This window comes from Rattus norvegicus, chromosome 10 (assembly GCF_036323735.1).
Source record: "Rattus norvegicus strain BN/NHsdMcwi chromosome 10, GRCr8, whole genome shotgun sequence".
Classification (NCBI taxonomy): domain Eukaryota; kingdom Metazoa; phylum Chordata; class Mammalia; order Rodentia; family Muridae; genus Rattus; species Rattus norvegicus.
In genome coordinates this window covers 2,572,770-2,594,954 of record NC_086028.1, presented here as the reverse complement: position 1 = coordinate 2,594,954, position 22,185 = coordinate 2,572,770, and the positions used below count along the sequence as shown (strand labels likewise).

Sequence of the window (22,185 nt, the reverse complement as noted above, 5' to 3'; positions counted from 1 at the left end):
TACTGAGATACATGGCATCATGTCAAGTCAGCTTTGGAGGCCTCAGAGGTTTGGAGATACAGGAGTCTTTGACAGTCTACCATCGCTCCTTTGGGCTCACAGGGGTTGCCTTGGATGTTCTCTGTCAGCCTCCAGCACTGTCTTCAGGGCTGGGGTTGAGGCCACCAGTAAGCTCCAAAATGGTCTTTTCTTTGCAGGGCAAATTTTCTTATTTTAATGAGATTGAGAAATTATCTTTGCAAAAATGTAGGTATCTCATAAAAACCACCAAAAACTTTCTTAAATTGTTTTAAATCTTATCATAAATAGCACAACCAATTTTTTACTATCTCCCCAACCCCAGCCTTTTAAAACTGATATATAAGAAAGGTGTGGTAGCTGGTCAGTGGTACACATGCCTTTAATCCCAGCAATTGAGAAGCAGAGACAGGCAGATCTCTGAGTTGGTCCGTAGAGCATATTCCAGGACAGCCAGGGCAACACAGAGAAAACCTGTCTCAAAAACCAGCCAAACAACCACCAAAAAAACCAAACAAATAAAAAAAAAACCCAAAGCAAAACAAAATAAAACACCAAAAAAGAAAGAAAGGTGTGGTGGCTCATGCCTGCAATCCCAGTGCTCAGAAGACTGAGGCAGGAGGATCAAGTGTTTAAGGTCAGCCTGGGTTACATACCCAGACTGTCTCTGACATACAGTAAGGATCTCTGAAATGGTACACTAGGTAAAGGCACTTGCTGGTGGCACGTATGATAACTGAGTTTGATTCCTAGGACTAACATCGTATAAGATACCCAAAACCTGTCCTCTAATTTTCATATGTGTAATACGGTATACATGCATCATGCACACACATGTACATTTGCATGAACACACATCCCCAAATAAATAAAAAACTTTAAGATATATAGCCTGGCATACTGATACAGTTTTTTAATTCCAGCACTTAGTAGGCAAAGGCAGGCAAATCTCTCTGTGTTCAAAGCCAACATGGTTTACAGAGTGTTTCAGGCCTGTGAAAGGTACAAAGTGAGATCAATCTTCAAAGAAAAGAGGGATATAAAAACTATTGTTTACAGGGTACCTCAGGCTACCTTGTTACATCGATGTACTATTAAATGATCAAATCTGTGAAAAGCCTAGCTTTCTCTTCAAATGGTTACTATTTCCTTGTGGAGAACATCTTGAATGTCTTCTAGTAGCTTTTTAGTGCATTACTGTTAACTAGGGTCACTTGCCATGCAACAGAACCACGCTGTCTCTCATCTAATTGTTGTTTATTAGTGACTGAGAGGGCACCTCTCAGCTTCTGTTTTGACTTCACAGACTTTAACTGCACTGCTTTCCGCAATGTCTAAAACAGTGGCCCTACTCTATTAGAATCACCAAAGGCACTTTTAAAAGTATAAACATCTAAGAACTTCTGGAGGATTAACCTCATGGAGAGTCCTGGAGGGTGGCATAGCAGGGGACTGCCCCATCCCTATAATTTGACTTAGACCTGTCTATCCTTCATTATGTATATTAAACCATATTACATATCTTAAATACATACTATTAAATATTTACTACTAAAATGCAATTAGGGAAAAACAAAAATTAAGTGTCTGGGCTCCGTTCCAGACACACAGTGTTAAAAGTCTGGAGGTAGCCCAACCAGGTGGTTTGTTTTTGGGGGAAAGGGCTCTTTATTGAAAAATTTTGATCATGTTTTCCTCTTTCCCAATTCCTCTCATCTCCCTATTCATACAACTTTATGGTTTCTCTTTCAAAACAAAACAAAAAACCAAAACTAGAGACAAAAAAGACACCCCCCCAAAAAAAAAAACAACCCAAAGGTACAAGAAACACACTACCTCCTCCACCCCCCAAAAACCCTAGAATCAAAACCAACAAAAGACCAATAAGAGGTGGGGGACAAAGGAAAAAAAGTTCACAAAATACCTTGAGTTTTTGTGTTGGCTAACTACTCCTGGCAGGTGAGTTAGGGATGACGTTGACTTCCTCTTTGCCAGCAGGTATCTAATTGCAGACAGGTTCTTTGTTGGGGACTGGGTCACCTGCGCCTATTTCTATTGTCAGTGCTAGGGACCCTGTTTGGGCTGAATCTGTGCAGGTCTGTGTCTGTTGCCGTAGTCTCTATGACTGCTCAAAGGTTTTAGAGCTCCACAGGGTCATTCAGATGTACACTTGAACATGAGAAGTAACCAAAACAGAAAACCTAGAATCACATGATATCAAAACACAGGAATCCAGTGGTTCCAGACATCTCACTTTATTACTGACAAGTTAGGCTAAAACTTAAAACTTTGCCTTAAAGAAAAGCCTCTTCAGCCAGAAGTGGTAGCACACACCTTTAATCCTAGGACTGAGGGACAGAGGCAGCTAGATCTCTGTGAGTTTGGGGACAACCTGGTCTACAGAGTTTCAGGAACCCTGTTTTCAAAATCCAAAAAAGAAAAGCTCTTTCAAAGAGAGCTGCAGTTATTGTAAGGGAGACCCACTCACCGACTGCCGGTCATCAGCAGGAATAATGGAACTCTTTGAGGGGCGGAGCTGCACATGCCTTACCTTCTGCTGTCATCAAAGGGCTGAACCGAACACATGTGCCATCTATGTCCAGGTCCATGACAGTGAGGCCACATTGAGGCACCAGCTGTTTCAACTGTTCTCCCAACTGCAGGGAAAAGGACAGAACACTCTTGCAATAGAGACTAAAATGTCTTCATCACCCACCCTCATCCCTGACTAAAATGGCTCCTGGAGCTAGTTCTCCTTATTCTTCAGGGTACCTTTCAATACTTAATAGCAACTTTTTATTTCCCATGCTGGGAAAAGAATCCAGGGGACTTTGTGCCCCCTCCCCCACCCCCACCCCCAACTCTGCCTACCTTTTCCAATTAAGAGTTCATTTTATGTTATTCTAAATACAAATTTACTTTAGAAAAACATGCAATATGGTTAAGCCACAACTATGAACTAAAAATGACCCACATTGACTGCTGACATGCAGTTTATTCCCCAGGGTCTCTTCTCTGTTTGTAACAAACGTGCTGTTCTATACACCTTAGGAACCTCCTCTTTCCTTTTGTATGTGTGCACGAAGGTCCACATTTGTGTGTGTGTGTGTGTGTGTGTGTGTGTGTGTGCTTGGTTATATGGAGACCAGAGATCAATACTGGGTTTTTTCCCAGTCACTCTCTCATTGAAACTGGAGCTCATCGGTTTGCTTATTCTGTCTGTTCAGTGAGCTCCTTGAACCACCCACCCACCTCTGCATTCCCAGGGTTGGACTGTAGGCATACCTAGTGGGTTTGTTTTTAAGAACATGAATGGTAGAGATCTGAACTCAGGTATTCATGCTTGCACTGCAAACACTTTATCACAGAGCTACCTACTCAGCCCCAATAAATTGCTTTTGTTCCATCTAATTTGTGCTGATTACTTTCCACCTGTTTTAAACATTTGGCTGCAGGTCTATAACAGTTGCTTTAAATGGCGCTGCATGGATATATTATATCTTATTCATTAGAATCTAGGAAATGACACTGCTGGGAACATCTTTCCCTACTGAGAACACTTAAGAAGTCTAAAATCTAGAGGTACTGCACTTCAGTGTCCATAAATCCTAGAGTAGAACACTGGCCTGCTTTGCCTGGCTGCCACAGGTCTCAGGGGACACCTGTCCCTTCTGGCGCACTCTTTTTTTTTTTTTTAAAGATTTATTTATTTATTATATATAAGTACACTGTAGCTGTCTTCAGATACACCAGAAGAGGGCATCAGATCTCTTTACAGATGGTTGTGAGCCACCATGTGGTTGCTGGGAATTGAACTCATGACCTCTGGAAGAGCAGTCGGGTGCTCTTAACTGCTGAGCCATCTCTCCAGCCCTCTGGCGCACTCTTCTGTTTAGTTTTTGACTTACTGTGTAGCTTTGGCTGTTCTGGGGCTATACAGACTGGGTTGGCCTCCAACTCCTAGAGATCCACCTGCCTCTGCCTTCCAAATGCTGGGATTAAAGGTGTGTGCCACCACAGCCAGTTTTAGCCACTCTCTTGTTGTCCAAGAGGAGGTACTGTGGGCTTTACATGCTATTTTATTGTCTTACGTAGCAATTAGGAAATGGTCACAGAAGCAAAGTGAGTGGCTTGTCAGAGATAACAGTGTCTGAGGTGGTGATAGGACTCAGAACAGAACAAGCCCGGTGTCTCTGTATGAGGTTCCTTCCTGTGGGTATGACTAACCAACCACACGTGACCGTGTTATTATAGGTGTGAGGCCAGGTGGCACTGTTCCAGATGTAAAGAAGAGAAAGCAGACAGCAGCCATCCTTACCCAGCGGTTTAGTGCATCACAGGAGTGTCTCTCTCGGCCAACTGCTGCAGCTGCTATGTTGGATACAGCGGCAACTTTAAATGCTGGATCTGAGGCCAAACACAGAAGGGATTCACTCTCAGAAACAAAGCTAAAATAAACATTACAACTCAACCCATCAATAACATCATATAGTAATGAAATCAATATGTCTGAGAGGTTAATGTCCAATACCTTCCTGATGAACTAAGTAACTGCTCAATGCATTTCTATAATAGGATTTTTGTTGTTGTTCTTCAAGACAGGGTTTCTCTTGTGTAGCCTTAGCTGTTACTGAATTTTCTCTATAGACCAGGCTGGCCTTGAACTCAGAGATTTGCCTGCCTCGGCCTCCCAAGTGCTGAGTTTAAAGGCATGCACCACCAATACTCATAGGATTCTTAATTTTCTTTTTTTTTTTTCTTTAAAAAAAAAAGTGCTTTCAACACCAGCCTAGTGGTGCACATCTATAAAACCTCAGCCTTTGGTAAAGCTAAGGTCAGAATGCTGTAATAAATTCAAGGCCAGCCTATGTCCCAGGGGAAGATCATATTTAAGAAAAGTTTGCTTTTAAGAAATTTCAAAAGGAAACCAAAAAAATGTAAATAAATCATAAAGAAAATAAAGCCCACTATGTATGAAGCCCAAGCCACTGAAAAGAGGTGGGACTCTGACAAAGGGTAATGGAGTCCATGCAGGCAGAAGGTGAGCATTTAGTGGAGACAGAAGTAACAGCAGAGGAGGGAGTCTGGAGCAGGAGGAGCTTAAATTAAAGCTAGCCTGGTCTACACAATGAGATCCTGTCTCAAACAAAGAAAAAAAGAGAAGGAAAGGAATGGAGAGACATGTATTTGAAGCAGCAGTACCACAACAACACTTAAGAAGAGTAGTGCGTTCTAGGAACAAGGGAAGGACCATGTGCTGAAGCACAATGACCGGATGAAGCAGGCAGAGAGCCCTGTGGGAATGATGTGGAGCCCTAGATTCTGATGGCTACGAGCAAGCTGACGGGACTCACTCATTGTCATGCAGAGTTGCCTGGAGGGCACTGTGTGCAATGTGGGAATGTCAGTGCCATCTAAATGAAAGCTAATGTCCTTGGACTAGGCTGGTGGCATGCTGGTCATTTTGTTTTTTTGTTTGTTTGTTCATTTGTTTGTTTGTTTGTTTTCATGCAGTATTGAGGATTAAAACCTAGTGCCATGTATACACTAGAAACTGCTATATCCCCAGCATGGTCCATTCTTTAAAATCAGAGGATTTTTTGAAAGGGTTTCTCTGTTGTAACCTTGGCTATTCTAGAACTAGATCTGAAACTCAGAAATCCCCTGCCTCTGGCTCTCCAGTACGGAGACTGTGAGTGTGTGCCACTTCACCAGGCTAAAGTAGATTCTTAGTCCCAGCATTCGGGAGACATGAGCAGGTTAGTCATTGTGAGTCTGAGGCTCACCTAGTCTATAAAACATGTTCCAGGCCCAAACGAAAAGAAGGTGGGGGAGGAGAAGACTGAGTGAGAGAAAGAAGGGGAGACAGAGACAGACAGACTGACCGACTCTTGGATCTATCCTCTTATCCTACATCACAATACTTGAGAAACACCTTAGGGGCTAAAAGCTAGCAGGAGAATAAGAGGCTTGATGTTCATACCTTCTCTTCCTCACATGACTACTAAAAACATGTCTAGAAATATAATTCTTTATTCACAGTTTTAAAAGCATCCCTGTCCTTAAAGGACCTCTGAGAACAAAGCAAATCTTGTAAATTAACAACATCTTTCTACACACTGTTCTGTAGCTGGCTCAGCACGGCTATGAGGTAAGAGCTGGGACTCCTCGGTTTAGTCACAGGCACTTAGCAGTGGCAATGCTTGTGGAGACTGGGACTGAAGATTTTAGCAGTAAAAACACATAGAATTTAATTTTGTATGATGTTAAACTTAAAGCCACAGTTTGGTTTTTTGAGACAGGGTTTCTCTGTGTAGCTGTGGCTGTCTCCCAGCTCACAGGGATCTGCCTGCCTCTGTCTCCCTAGTGTTGGGGGTTAAAGGCTTGTGCCACCATGCCTGGCACAAAGAAAATTTTAGTCACCTACCTAAGGTTGGTAATTCCTGGAAAAATCTGAATACCACTACTGGAGAACTGAGCTCATCTTCCACCTGCAAAAAGAGAAATGTGCTGTTACAACACTGAAGATAGGGCTGGACATCATCAGGATAAGACGGCATCTTTGGAAAGAAGGTAGGCAGAAATGCTGTTCTTACACAAATGTTACAAGGCTCAAAGGCTGTAATTGGCCTGAGGTGACCAATGAAAATGATGGTCCCTCACTTAAAACCCTATGACGTCATTTAAATGAGCAATTTAAAAAATAAAAAAGTGTGTGAGTCAACCAATGTGTGCCTGGTACCCCAGAGACCAGAAAAAGGTACTGGACACCCTGGAAATAGAGTCAGACTATGTGAGCCGTTATGTAGGTACTGAGAACCAAACCTGGGTCTTCTGCAAGAGCAGCAACTGTTCCTAATTGCAGAGTCATCTCTTCAGCCTAAATCAGGAACATTTTATACTCAGGGATTAAAAAAAACAAACAAACAAAAAACTTTCATTCTCTTTTATAACAGAACTCAAGTCCTTCTGGCAATGCTCATATTAGCAGCCTAAAACATACTAGTGTATTGTCAAACAAGTGGCTCACTGTATCTCCTAATTGATGACAATGCTAATTGCATTACTCTGATGTGATGCACTTCCCTCTCCACATTCAGTCAGCCACCAGGCTTTTTACCATGCAACAAAGCAGCAGTGTGTGGCAGGCTCTTTTGCTGGGAGCAGCTCTGGAGATGCTTTCTCTCAGCATTTAACAGTTGTAATCTTTTACTGTAGTTTTGAATCCTGTGTATCAAATTATGCCGTGGCTGATAAACTCATTAGTAAAACCACAACAAGGAAGTTCTAACACACAACAGGAAGCAGTTGGCCCATCAATTTTTCTAACTTTTTTTAAGTTATTGTTTTGAGAGATAAGGTCTCACTGTGTAGCTGGCCTAGAACTCAATATGTAAACCAGGCTGGTCTTGAACTTAAAAGAAATGTTCCTGCTTCTGTCTCCCAACTGTTGAGACTAAAGGTGTGTACCACCAGGCCTGGATCTACTAACACTTTAATGAAATATGTGGATGAGATTCTGATCAGGTAAGAGTTATATTTAAATTTACTAATTATTTATTGAGCTGGTACTTATAGTTCTTTCACATGTGTCATCCCTAACTTTCATATAAACAAAATTATTAATGCCTTTAAGGGAATGAGGATTTATTGTTTAAGCAGAATGGGGTAAATGCCACAAGCAAGGAGGAACTAAAAAGATGGCAAAACATAAGGACCTGGACATGTCTTGCAGACTCTAAGAGAACACAGGGGTCAACTCAGACTAATCCTCATCAAAATTTTCAATCACCACAGACGAAGAAAACAAAATATTCCACGACCAAGTCAAATCCAGCTCTTCAGAAGGTACTAAAAGGAAAACACCAAGCCAAGGAAGTTAAGTACAAGCCGTGAGATAATCTCACACAGCAAAGCCAAAAAAAGGGAAGTGGGCTGTCCCGGCCGCAAGAACATCAATGGAGATCCTGGAGAGAGGAGCGGGAACGGATGGGACAAGAGGCTCGAGAAATGGAGACAAGACAGTATTCTGATCAAGTCTCATTCCCCCCACCCCCCGGAGCTGGGGATCGAACCCAGGGCCTTGTGCTTCCTAGGCAAGCACTCTACCACTGAGCTAAATCCCCAACCCCTGATCAAGTCTCATTTAATCAAGCAAAAAGCACTTGCTTATAAGCAGAAAAGTCACACAGCACAAACTGGTAGTCAGGTAACGACAAACAGACCTCACATCAGAAACCAATGGCCTAAGTTTTTATTTCCCAGACTTCTTACCTACAGTAAGTTTCAATTTCCTGAAGCTTCTAACTAACAATAGAGTGAAACTCATTCTTGTGCAGAAGCAAGCTACCAGGAAGTCTCCAGTATTCTTGGCTGGTGGTAACCCCATGTATGCTACTTGGAAAGAAGGACTCATGAAGTAGAAAACATCTAGCTCAGGCAAAGAAAGGCATAAGCAGGCCAGTTGGTCCCGGACAGTGGACATGCAAAAAGAAGGAAACAAACCCAAGAAGAGTAGACAGTAAGAAACAATCAACTTGGGGCTGATATCAATAAAATAGAAACAAAGAGGACAATAATACAAAGAATCAAACAAAGAATTAGTTTTCTTTGAGAAAATCAACTAGATAAACCCTTATCCAAATCAACTAAAAGACAGAGAGAATATCCAAATTAACAAAATCAGAAATGAAAATGGGGATATAACAAGAAGTCCAAAGAATGATTAGGTCATACTTAAAAAACTTGTATTCCACAAAATTGGAAAATCTAAAAGATTTCTTTTGTTTTTTTATTTTTAAAGATTTAATTATGTATAAGTGCATTGCAGCTGTTTTCAGACACACCAGAAGATCTCATTACAAGATGGTGAGCCACCATATAGTTGCTGAGATTTGAACTCAGGACCTCTGGAATAGCAGTCAGTGCTCTTAACCACTGAACTATCTCTCCAGCCCAACAATTTTCTTGATAAATATGATTTATCAACGGTAAATCAAGATCAGATAAGCAATTTAAATAGACTTACAATCCCTAAGGAAATAGAAACAGTCATTAAAAGAGCAACCAAAAAGAGCATAGAGCATAGAGATTTAGGGCAGGATTTTACTAGACTTTCAAAGAAGAACTAAGACCAATACTCCTCAAATTATTCCAAAAAATAGAAACAGAAGGAACACTGCAAAACTCAATTATATGAGGCTACAGTTATCCTGATACCCAAACTGCACAAAGATTCAACAGAAAAAGAGAATTACAAACCAATTTCCTTCATGAACATTGATGCAAAAGTACTCAATAAAATGCTCACAAACTGAATCCAAGAACATATCACAAAGATCAAGTAGGCTTCATCCCAGAGATGCAGGGATGGTTTAACATATGAACTATCAGTCAATGTAATCCACCACAAAAACAAACTGAAAGAAGAAATAAACTGATCATCTCATTAGATGCTGAAAAAAGCCTTTGAAAAAATCCAATACTCCATGATAAATGTCTTGGAGAGATCAGGGAATACAAGAGACATAATAAACACAAGGAAGGCGATTAACAGCAAGTCTATAGTCAACATCAAATTAAATGTAAAGAAACTCAGAGCAATTCCACTAAAATTAAGAACAATATAAGGCTGCCCAGTCTCTTCATATCTATTTAGTTTAGAATTTGAAGCTCTAGAAGTGCAGTAAGACAACTGAGGCAGCTCAAGGGGATACATATGAGAAAGGAAGAAGTCAAAGTATTGCTATCCACAGATGATATAAGCAATGTGATAAATAAGTGACCCCAAAAATTTTACCAGGGAACATGCTGATAAACACCTTCACTGAAGTGGCTGAATGTAACATTAACTAAACAAATAAAAAATTAAAAAATCAGTAGCCATCTTATATCTATATACAAGGAAAAATGGGCTGAGGAAGAAATCAGGGAAAGAGTACTCCTCACAGTAGCCATCAGTAATATAAAATATCTTGAGGCAACTCTAGTCAAGCAAGTGAAAGACCTGCATGACTGTAACTTCTTTCTTTAACGAAAGAAATTGAAGATTATCAGAAAATGAAAAGATCTCCTATGTTAATAGATCGGTAGGATTAACAGTGAAAATGGCCATCCTACCAATTAGCAATCTACATATTCAATGCAATCCTCATCAAAAGTCCAACACTATACAGACCTTTAAAGAATAGTACTCAACTTCATATGGAAAAACAACAAACAAAATCAAGATAGATTAAACAATTCTGTACAATAAAAGAACTTCCAGAAGTATCACCATTCCTGATTTTAAGTAGAACTGCTGAGCAATAGTAATAAAAACTGCATGGTAATGAAATAAAAACAGACAGGTTCATCAGTGGAATTGAATGGAAGATCCAGATGTAAATCCACACACCTATGGAAATTGGTTTTTAATAAAGAAGCTAGAAATATACAATGGAAAAAAATAGCATCTTCAATAAATGGTGTCTGTCTAATTGGATGTCTACATGTCAAAAATGCAAATAAATCCATATCTATCACCGTGCAGAAAACTCAAAAACCTAGTGGACCAAGGACCTCAACATAAAACCAGATACACTGAACCTGATAGAAGACAAAGTAGGAAATAGCCTTGAACACAGTGACGCAGGAGACACCTTCCTGAACAGAACACCAACAGCACAGGCACTAAGATCAATAATTAATAAATGGGACTTCGTGAAACCAAAAAGCTTCTGTAAGGCAAAGGACACTGTCAATAGAACAAAATGGCAGTCTACAGAGTGGAAAAAGATTTTGATAAATTTCACATCTGACATCTGGCTAATATCTGAAACATGTAAGTAACTTTTATTTACTTGATATAATTGTCGTCTCCAAGGCTTGCTTCCTTCATTTGCTAACCTAGGCCTAGTCCTGGAAGCTTCCAGCCTCTATACAATCTAATCCCCTTAGATGCTACTGAATAAGCTCGCCCTTTATTGTTCTTTGTGAGCTCTGGCTGACTGGTTCAACTCAGCTGTTGTGGCTCAAACGCCTCTCCCAGTTGACTTTCAGTCTGGCTTCTCTCTTGGCCTCTGAATTGCTCTGCTTGGCCTCAAACTAACTCTAGCAATAATCTAATCTAATCTAATCTAATCTAATCTAATCTAATCTAATCTGGCTCCTTCTCATTCTCTGGCTCAGTCTGTCTTTACCTGTGTCTATCTTGTTCTCTTTTCAGTCTCTGTAAAACTCTACCGGTAACACTGCATCCATCTCCCTCTCTGCTGCTCTATTCTTCTCAACTCTAATGTAGTGTCTCCATGAACTCTATGTCTTCCTTGAAATCAACAACCTTAGCCATCAGGGAAATGCAAATCAAATCGACGCTGAGATTGCACGTTATGCCTGTCAGATGGCTAAGATAAAACACAAGTGACACTAAGGTGGATAGGAGCAAGGGGAACACTTCTCAGTTTTTGGTGGGAGTGCACACTTGTACAGCCACTTTGGCAATCAATATGGCAGTTTTTCAGAAAATTAGGAATCTATCTACTTCAAGACACAGCTATATTATTCCTTGGCATATACATAAGGATGCTCTATTCTACCAGTATTTGTTATAGATGAAACTAGAAACAACTTAGATGTCCTTCAACTGAAGAGTGGATAAAGAAAATGTGGTTCATTTACACGATGGAGTATTCAGCTCAGCTATTAATAACGTATTTGCAGGCAAATGGACAAAACTAGAAAAAATCATCCTGAGGTAACCCAGACCCAGAAATACAACCATTGTGTACACAATTATAGGTAGATACTTGCTGTAAAGAATAACCATGCTACAATCCACAGACCCAGAGAGGCTAAGTAATAACAAGTCTCAAGGTGCAGGACATATAGATCTCCCTGGGAAGGAGAAATAGAATAGATTTTGCAGGTGAACTGTATAGGAATAATATAGGAATAAGGGTAGATTATTATTGAATGGACACCATATATAAAAACATTTTTAAAAGGTAATCATCTTTTCTTTATTCTCCTAGCTACTAAACAAATGAGACAGAGACTATAAGATGTATTTGATTATCTTTACAGTACAATATCTGAGCAATTATTAACCTATTCTAATCCTCTAAGCTACTCTGGTCAACTCCCAGCCAAAATTGCCATAACACCTGCACGTGGCACACAGACATACATGCAAGTAAAACGTCCAGTGTCACAGGGTCACCTAGTAGCACTGTTGAGAGAAAAAAATCTTCTGACTCAGAACCCTCCTCTCTGTTCCTCAAGTTTCTTAACTGAAAGGGGCTAGCTGACTGGCTTCAGAATGCAATACCCTTAGAGTATCTGGCTCTCCCACTGGAACTCCCACCTAATAACCTATCTATATTCTAAACAAAAATGATTACATTAATCTGACCCTCGAGTAAACTCAAGAATAAACTTTAAACTAAAAACTCTGGTGTAGTAACAATTCTGGAATCTTGGTTCCTTTGAAGAACACAGAAATATAAGAATATGCTTTAGTTTTAATCTCAAGGGTGGGATATGGGGCCACTAAAGACTATTCACACCAGCTGACTAGTAAGGGTGTGAATTTGCCAGCTGCAGATACATTTCTGAGACTGTGACATCTGGGGTTCTGGGATGTTGTAGGACTTTTTAGAGGGTGTATAAATGCTAGAACCCAGACGGTTGGGAGGACTGGGATGTTGTAGGACTTTTTAGAGGGTGTATAAATGCTAGAACCCAGACGGTTGGGAGGACAGGGAGTGTTGTAGGACTTTTTAGAGGGTGTATAAATGCTAGAATCCTGACGGTTGGGAGGACAGGGATGTTGTAGGACTTTTTAGAGGGTGTATAAATGCTAGAATCCTGACGGTTGGGAGGACAGGGATGTTGTAGGACTTTTTAGAGGGTGTATAAATGCTAGAATCCTGACGGTTGGGAGGACAGGGATGTTGTAGGACGTTTTAGAGGGTGTATAAATGCTAGAATCCTGACGGTTGGGAGGACAGGGATGTTGTAGGACTTTTTAGAGGGTGTATAAATGCTAGAATCCTGACGGTTGGGAGGACAGGGAGTGTTGTAGGACTTTTTAGAGGGTGTATAAATGCTAGAATCCTGACAGTTGGGAGGACAGGGAGTTTTGCAGGTTGTTGGTTGGTTGCTCTTGGTAGTTGTTTGTTAAGTAGTTTGTTACACAAAAAAACAAGAAGACATTAAAGACATTGAGAATGTCTTTGTTTATAATATCCCACCACACCCAGCATAATTAATAGCTTAAAACAGAAAGTAGAAAATGAAGTGACAATTGAAATTTTGGTTTCTTCGAAAACCACAGCAATATTATAAGAATATGTTTTTATTTTAATCCCAGCTGTAGGATATGGGGCTACTTCAGATTGTTCATGGAAGCTTTGTGCTCTAGCAAGGAGCGTGATTTTTTCAGCTGCAGATAATTTTCTGCTGTTGTGTGATATTTGGAATTTGAGGACTTTTCAGAGGTTATATAAATAAATACTAGAGCCCCAGCAGGTAGGGAGAAGGGAGGTGGTGTTGGCTGGCTGTTGTTGGCAGCTGTCTGTTAAGCAGCACTGTTGTGAGCAGTGAAGAAAAAGAAATTAGGTATCCTGTCTGCAAATATCAAACTTGCCCCAAGGAACTCAACACCCTTAGTCTGCAGGAAGTAGTCTACAGATAAGTTGCCCCCTTTTTGACCCCTGATTTTATTCAGGGAGCTCTTTACTTTCCCCTTTATACTTTTTTTCCCTCTCCTATCTACTGTTATGGGGCTGAGAGGATGGAAGGGAAAAGAACCTGTAAAGTAGAAAAATGCCCACTGCACTCTTCTCTGCAAACGTCCCAGACACACTCCGTGAGCACGCTTATACGAAAACACGACCTACGCATCGCCTGAAATTCTGTGAAAAGCTGCCTTCCCGGACTGATATTTAGTCCTGTTAAATCCCACCTGAGGGAGCAACATAGAAAGATCCCAGAAGATAAGACCCAGGGAATCTGCTCTTCCTTCTCATCCTACTTTGAGCAGGTTTCAGAAAGGACCCCAGATTGTTCTGAGATAGTCATCTCCAAGGAAGGGTGCCCTTGGGAAGGTAAGTCAGGGGTTTACATATGATCTCTGTGTAATTCTAGACTGTAAAAAAATTAAAGGAATTTAAAATTTAAACATTGTTTAGTTCATGTTTCTTCATTTCAGGCTAACTGTATAACTGTATAAACACTTATGTGATCCCTCTTAAAGACTGTTATTACTGGAACGGTCATAACTCAAGGGAAACCATTGAGGAAAGCCATTTTCTTACTGAGCTAAAAAACTTATTTCAAAAGTAGAGAAAATTATATACTACACCAGGATTTTGATGTGGTCCACTTTCTTCAAACTCTCTTGCAGTCGTTGACTCTGAAAATAATAACAAAAAAAGTATATAATCTTACTAGACTGACATAATATACTAGCAAATTTCATGAGAGTTTGTAATATGCAAATAAGTACTCAGGCAAAGCATCTGCAACTTGGTGGTTACTAAGTGTGAGCCTAATCTCGACAACTCAGTATCTGCACATAGTTTTCATTCTCTCACCTGCAGGGCTAGCAAGTACAGGCACAAGACACGCCAGCTCATGAGGACGGCACCATTACTACTACTACACAGCTTCAATCCAACACCCCTCATCACTGATGTGAGAATCATCATAGTCCCTAACTCAGGGAGTAGAGGAAATGATTGATATTCAGAGCAGATATTCCTTGCTCACGAATGCTTAACTTAAATGTGTTCTATCTGTGAAATCTGTATTCTAGTGAAATGTGGGCATCATATGAAACAACACAAAATGCTGTATGGTGTTTGTCATTGAATAGATGCTAAACAGCTGCCACTCATGAAGAAAGAGGAGATAAGGAGAGAGGGGCACAAGAGGCAGCTGTCGTTTACTGGGAATGTATGTCAAAGTATGGCCTGTACAGCACTGAAAATGCAGAACTACACAGCCGCTAATTTCCCATGTGGTCTCACAGGTCTCACACATGATGAATGAACAGCGGGCTGCCACACAAGACCTCTTGAGAACTGGAGACGAGCTGCAAGTTTGAGTTTGAGGCAGATGCCAGAGCGGTGGTAACTTCAAGGGTTTGGTATTTTTTGCCCTCCTAAAGTCAAGGGGGAACTGAACCTCTCCCACGAGTGTTCAAACCTTCCCCTAATTTGACTAAGTTGTTATGATAAAACAGCTTTAATTCCTAAAAACAGAATCATGATATGAGCTAATAGCATAATGACAATACTTTTAAAAAATATATTCTTTTTATAAACATTCCTTAAAATTAATTTAATTTTTAATTAATTAAAAAGGAACCAAATACTAATTTTCCTTAAAAATAACACAAGATGATGTCACTATCGTGGCTGGGGAGAGAAAGAGTAGAGTACTGCTTGGGATCCTGAGACTGAACCCGGGGCCTTGTATATGCTAAGTGTGTGCTTCTCACTGACCAATGACTGAAGCCCAAGCATACATTTAAAACAAAGGTTTTAAAACATATATGAATAACTTGTATGACCAGGCACTATTAATAGTTTAACATAAATTCAATAAGTCTTTATAACAACCCGAATTATTATCCTATATCACAGGTGTTAAAACAAAGGTATCAAAAAATGATATCATGTTTTTAAACTGACATAGGATCAATGCTCAAACTAACCAAATAGGGCTCTTGATTTTCCAAGATAGTTTCTCATGTAGTCTAGGATGTCCTCTCAAACTCCCTATGAAGGGAGGCTGGCCTTGAACTTCCTGACTTTCCTGCCCCTAACTTATGAAAGCTGGATTATAGTCACGCATGATTATACTCAAACCCAATCTTTTTTTTTTTTTCTGTTATTAAAGCTGACCTTGAATGCTTGGTCTTCCTGCCTTAGCTACCATACCTAGCTTGATTTTTTTTTCAGTTTTTTGTTTTTAAAATGTAAGTCTCTCAATATATGTATCTGTCCAAAATTCCTATGTTGAAACCTAGTATCCTAAACAATGATATTAATAGGTTCAGCCTTTGGAAGTGATTAAAGGATTTACTAAAATTCACTAGAAGGGATTTGTGAACATGCTTATAAGAGGAGGATGAAGGGACTGCTTCCCCTGTTCCCAGGTAAGAATACACAGATGGTACCATTAAGGTCTTCACCAAACACTGACTCTACTGAGATCCTGACCTCGGGCTAGAACATCTACAAATGTAAGCAACATATTTTTTTGTTACTCCCAAACTACCCAGTCCAATGTATTTTGTTATAGCAGCCAATCAGATAACATTAACCTACAACACAATTTATGGTTTTAATAATCAGGATATCTCCAATACAAAGAAAGATTTGCTCCAGAACCTTAAAAATAGGAAATCCAAACTACTGTATTAAAAATCTGCACACCTGGGAGCTGGGAGCTGGGAGCTGGGAGCTGGGAGCTGGGAGCTGGGAGCTGGGAGCTGGGAGCTGGGAGCTGGGAGCTGGGAGCTGGGAGCTGGGAGCTGGGAGCTGGGAGCTGGGAGCTGGGAGTTGGGAGCTGGGAGCTGGCTCAGCAATATAAGAAGTCTGGTTATACTCCCAGAGGACCTAGGTTCAATTCCTAGCACCCAAGTTATCCTCACAACTATCTAATATCAGTTCCAGGGGATCCGCTGCCCTCTTTTGGTCTTAGGACACCAGGTATACACATGGTACCCAGGCACACATGCAGGTTATTTATATTCATAAATCTTAAAAAAAAAAATTACCCATGCCCTTTAGTGGAGTGCACAGCTACTGGTAACTGATAGCTGCCGAGAGAGGGAGTTTCCGTTCTTTAAGGTCCTGACTGTAGTAGGCCTAACATGTTTCTGTGATGGCTACATACCTAAGAATATACTGGCAGCACAAATGGGATTGGTAGGTAAACAACAACAATGAAACAAACAGACAAAGATGGGTGGGTATGTAATGCAGTAGGATTTTCAAATACACATAAATAAAAAACCTGTGCCACTCACATTGAACCCCCTTTACCCCTCCCCCCTTTATATTTTGCTTGATTTTATTTGTCTTGGCTTTTTATTTTGAGACAGTGTCTCTCTATGTAGTCCTGGCTATCCTGGAACTTACCATGTAGAACAGGCTGGCCTCAATTCAGAGATCTCTACCTCTGCCTTCCCAAGTGCGGGATACACTGAATTTTCAATTTCTATATTCCCTTTCCCTGGAGGCCAGTCAGTCTAGAGCAAGATTATGTACTGTCTCTTTCCTGGAAGTCACCTTATGACTTTCCTCATTCTGAATGAAGGATTATCGAAGTAAGTGGAGGTCTCTGTGACTCCTTTAGTGTCTCTACTCACCAGCTGACAAGCGTGCTTTATTCTCCCCACAATGCCATCAAGTCCCAAGTATTGTAGAGACAACCAGAGTGGCAGGGCTCGAAGTTTGTCTGCAGGCTTATTTGATGTAAGGCCAGCAATTAGTGTCTAAAAAAGACAAGACAGGTGCACTCAGGGCTGCTGGAATGTCTGCACTGGCTAGCTACTCTACTACACATAGAACGTGTCAGATGCTATCTATGCTGGATACTTGGCTTACATTATCGATTGGCCTTACAAAACTAGTACCCTAAATGAGCTTAGCTCAAAGATTTAGCTGTGTTCACGGAGGATTCAAAAGTGAGGGGAGGCAGAGCTACTCCAGGTGAAATTGCAGATGGACTAAGTTCTAGAGCCACACACAGTTCTTAGCCATTTAGAAGGCAGCACCTTGACGGGTTATTATGAGCATCTTTAAAGTAGTTGGCCATTTTCAACTAAGCAAGATATCAACTGTTTAAGCAGTAACTATCAAATATTTACTTTGTTTTGCACGTACCTTTCACTAACACATCTATAGAAAAACAAAAAAACAAAACAAAACAAAAAAACAAAAAAAAACCCACAATTAACAGTTTAAACCAATAAGACTTTTTGTTACAACCTGTACTGAAAATGTGGGTCAGTGTCTTAAATGATAATTCTAATTCTGGAAACCTAATCTCTGAAAATAATTGGATTTGTAAAAAGATGTCTATTAACAAAAACCTTATAAGACTCTAAAAACTCACAAATGACCATCATTAAGTAATCAAGTAAAAGAAAGAAAACCCATCATAAAATGCCATAAAAAATCTTTCATACACATAGAGAAGTACAGGGAGGGCATAAGTAAAGAGTTAAAGTATGGCATCCTGGGCTAATGAAATGGTTCAACAGACAAAGGCGGTCATGACTGGTCACTGAAACCCAGGGAAACATGCAGGAAGAGGCTCTCACAGAGACCTCCACAGGTGTGTGGTGATCAGAGTATTTTGTCACCCCTCAAAGACCCCCAAATGTGTCCTAGGAAGTCCTGATCCTCCTGGCTGCATCTCCTAAGTGCTAGGATACCAGGCACAGTCTACCACGTCCATTTTGTGTGCTGAGAATGGGATACAGAGCTTCAAGCATGCTAGACTCTTGTTTGTTTTTATTTCTGAGATGGGGTCTCACTATGTCCAAGACGGCCTTAAACTAGAGATTCCACTGCCTTAGCCTTCTGAGTGCTGGAAGTACTAGTATGTGCCACTTGAAGAAAAAGGTGGTACTGGAGGGTAGGGGCAAGGTACAATATACATGCATGAAAATGCCATACTGAAACCCATTATTTTATACGTTTGCCCCCAAAAAAGTAATTTAAGAAAGGCAACAAAAGTAGAATTTAGAAAAAAAAATTCCTTTCTTTCTCTAAGTTCTATCCCAGAAGGCAATTATAAATATCATTCATTCCCTAGTGACAGTCAGCTCACCAAGGCAGGATCGTCATGTTTGTAGAGTGTCACTGCAGGAACAGCTGGCAAACCTAGCCACAGGCCAGGAGTCAGTGTCATGCTATCGCATTTGGTTGCAGCCTACCAAAAAGAGAGCTTTGTTCATTAGGTAACCAGATGACATGAAACACCGTCCCTCCTGTAGCCATAAGAACTATGGAAAAGCAGAATGAGCTGAAGAGACTAAGCTCCTTCTTACCACCACCAATATTCAATAAACCAACAACATACCAGCACAGACGAGGAGACATAACCTAGAGCCAATGTTGCCAGATTCACACTGGAAGAAAAAGCACCAGTGTAAGTATCAATTATTCAAATGTTACTTGTTCCCTAAGCAGGCACTCTACAAAACAAAAACAAAAACAAAAACTGTGCTGTCATAAGGTGACATACGGATATCTTCACCTATGCCTTTTGTTTAATTAGCAAAGATTGTTTAAAGCCAAAGATTGGAGTTATAGAAAGCTTCAAAATGCACTTTTAAGAAAAACGAGCTTTACGGGCTGTCCCTGTTTGCTTAGGACAATGTCCACATTATTCTGTATCTTTCATGGTTGTTCTTCTTTTGGATAGAAGATAAAAGGACCTTTATGTTGGATGATGTGATGACATGGGCATCTGGCTTCCCTGAACCTGCTCCTCTTCTATCTAAAGGCACTCCAGGGGCCTTCTATCAAACCACCCTATAACCTTTACCAAACTATGAGCTCAGGTGGACTCACTCACCCACTTCAGAAGTGTCCAAATGGCCTCAGCTATCAGAGGAACTCATGGGACATGAAGAGAAAGAGGGCTAGGATTTCTACAGTTACTTTCTTTTTTTAACCATAATAGGAAATGTCTCTCCATGAGCCAAAACACAGGAAATCAAGCCAAGTGACCAGGAACAGGAAAGGAAGTGGAGAGGAACTTATAGAAATCTGGTTGACAATGTGTCTAAAGCCATTCCTAGCAATGGTCTTTTCAGTTATACGAAGCAATAAAATCTTTTGCCTTAGCCAGTTTGGATGATTTTGTTATCTGTAATCCAAACTGTTAATGATAAACGCCACTCAGTGTTGGTCTGATGTCCATTCTCCGTGAGGACCAACATGGAACTCACCAACTTTATTGTCTACTTACCCTTCCACATGGAGCCAAATGCCATACTGCTCACAGAGTTCCTTCAGACGTCCAATCTTGTCTGTGTGTCCGACTGCTGCAGTTCCTAAATAAAATAAGCAGAGGCATTAAAAGCAACCCCATCTGAAGCTTCACAGCGAGGAAGCTTTCATACACAGCATTTCAACAGGGTGGAAGCAGCAGCATATCTCCTTGTGGGTTGACTTAATCAACACTTGCTAGTTGGTTTGTGTAAGTTTTGAAGACTGTGTCTCCTCTTGTCTAAGTGCCTAATTTTACACTGAAACCACATACTGACTTTCCACTCACTGCCATTAAGACTGTGGGACTGTAGATCCATGCCTACATTTTATTAGCACTCTATAGAAACCTCAAAATTTTGTCCATAAACATTTGTAACTTTTCCCTTTCAGATTATGTCTTGTCAATATGAACTATTTTATACTTACTACTTTAAGGTCATTTTGTCAACATTTTTTATTTTTTGGTCAACATTTGCTTAATATATCTTTTCTCACTGTTTTTTATCTCCACATCCTGAGCTTTTTGATTTAGGTATCACCTTTATAAAAAGAATATGTAACATGAATTTGTGTTTTTACCTTACAGGTTGCTATCATAAAACATATAATTTGAAGACTACTTAACCCAACCAATGGACAAAAACTGCTGACCTCCATGCGACTTAAGGAAAGGCTGGAAGAAGCTGAGGAGGAGGGCAACCCTATAAGAGGACCAGCAGTCTCAACTAACCTGGACCCCTGAGATCTCCCAGACACTGGGCCATCAACCAGGTAGCATACACCAGCTGATATGAGGCCCCTAACACAAATATGGCAGAGAACTCCAGGGTCTGGACTCAGTCAGAAAAGATGCTTCTAATCCTTAAGAGACTGGAGCCCCAGCGAGTGGGGAGGTCTGGTGGGGTGGGGACATCTTCATGGGGGTGGGGGGAGGCGGTATGGAATGTGGAACAGTCAGGGGACGGACAGGAAGGGGGATAAAATCTGGACCATAGAATAAAATTAAATAATTTTTTTTAAAAAGGGAAAAAAAGAAGACTACTTAAATATGTCAAAGTCTTGGAACTCATCCCTTACTAATTTGCACTAGAGACTTTACTGGAGACATCCTTTTTCAACTTAAGTAAAACACAGTCATGTATTTCCTCCAAATGCCCTAAATTTTCAGTTAACAAAATCTCAACTAGTAAGAACTTCTACATCCTCACCATGGCCTGAACAGACACAATTTTAAAAAAAGGTTATGTAGGTTGGCAGTGTGCCTTAGTAGAGTGTTTGCCCAGCATATAGGGAGACGCTAGATGGCCACTGTTACTCTGGAACGCCTGCTCATCCCCCACACACGCTATAAAACCCCATCTGCCCGCCTTTCTCCAACCCTTCCCCCACACAAAAACACTTTCCCTAACCCTCAGAGAAAACACCTGGCCGATATGTCATTACTCTAACTCTGAGTTTCTGGCAACATACCCAAGGGTTCAGTGTTTGACCATGTACAGACACAATCCCAGCTCCTAGCTGGCACATCATCCCACCTTGCTTAAGCTCTATAAAACCCCCTTGCTTTAGCCTAGATATGTGACTTCACTGACCTCCACCTCTGAGATTGATAAACCCACATAAGAACTGCCTCCTAATAAACCTGCCTTTATCTTCTTTTAATCTGGTTTAATCAGGCCTATATCTTCATCACCAGGGGAGAAAAAAGCTATCACTCAGCACCACATAAAATAGGCATGGTGGTACATGCTTGTAATCCTAGCACTAAGACCGAAAGTTTCAAGGTCATCATGAGATACATGAGACTTTTGTCTCAAAAGGGGATGAGGACTGGGAAGGTGATTAGGCAAAATGCTTGTCCCACAAGCATGAAAACCTAAGTTCAATCCCCAGAACTCATGTTAAAAAGCCAGGCATGATGGCAGCACATAGCAATCCCAGTAGGAAGCAGATAGGCAAGACCCTTGGGCCGTGCCAGCCAGGCAGCCTAGCATTACCTGGCAAGGCCAGTAAGAGACCCGTTCTAAATCAAACAAAGTAGAGTGTGCCCAAGGAAGGACACTACAGGCACCCCCACCCCCACATACACACAGGGTCTGACTATGAACTTAGAATGTATATCAAGCTGACCTCAAACTCACACAATGCTTGACATATCCCAAACCTT

The 22,185-nt window shown here is 40.7% G+C and overlaps 1 protein-coding gene across 7 annotated transcripts in view; it reads right to left on the bottom strand.

Moving 5' to 3' along the window:
• The window catches only part of Pdxdc1 (pyridoxal-dependent decarboxylase domain containing 1), a 91,681-nt gene that overhangs the window by 25,715 nt on the left and 43,781 nt on the right, over positions 1-22,185 (bottom strand). For all 7 annotated transcript variants that reach the window (XM_006245705.5, XM_039086236.2, XM_063269268.1 and 4 more), the window contains 8 exons: positions 19,996-20,080; positions 19,102-19,150; positions 18,850-18,951; positions 17,381-17,506; positions 14,363-14,413; positions 6,446-6,509; positions 4,337-4,425; positions 2,570-2,675 (listed from right to left, as the gene is read on the bottom strand). In XM_006245705.5, coding sequence (XP_006245767.1) covers positions 2,570-2,675; positions 4,337-4,425; positions 6,446-6,509; positions 14,363-14,413; positions 17,381-17,506; positions 18,850-18,951; positions 19,102-19,150; positions 19,996-20,080 — 672 coding nt within the window. The remainder of the gene's footprint in view (positions 1-2,569; positions 2,676-4,336; positions 4,426-6,445; positions 6,510-14,362; positions 14,414-17,380; positions 17,507-18,849; positions 18,952-19,101; positions 19,151-19,995; positions 20,081-22,185) is intronic.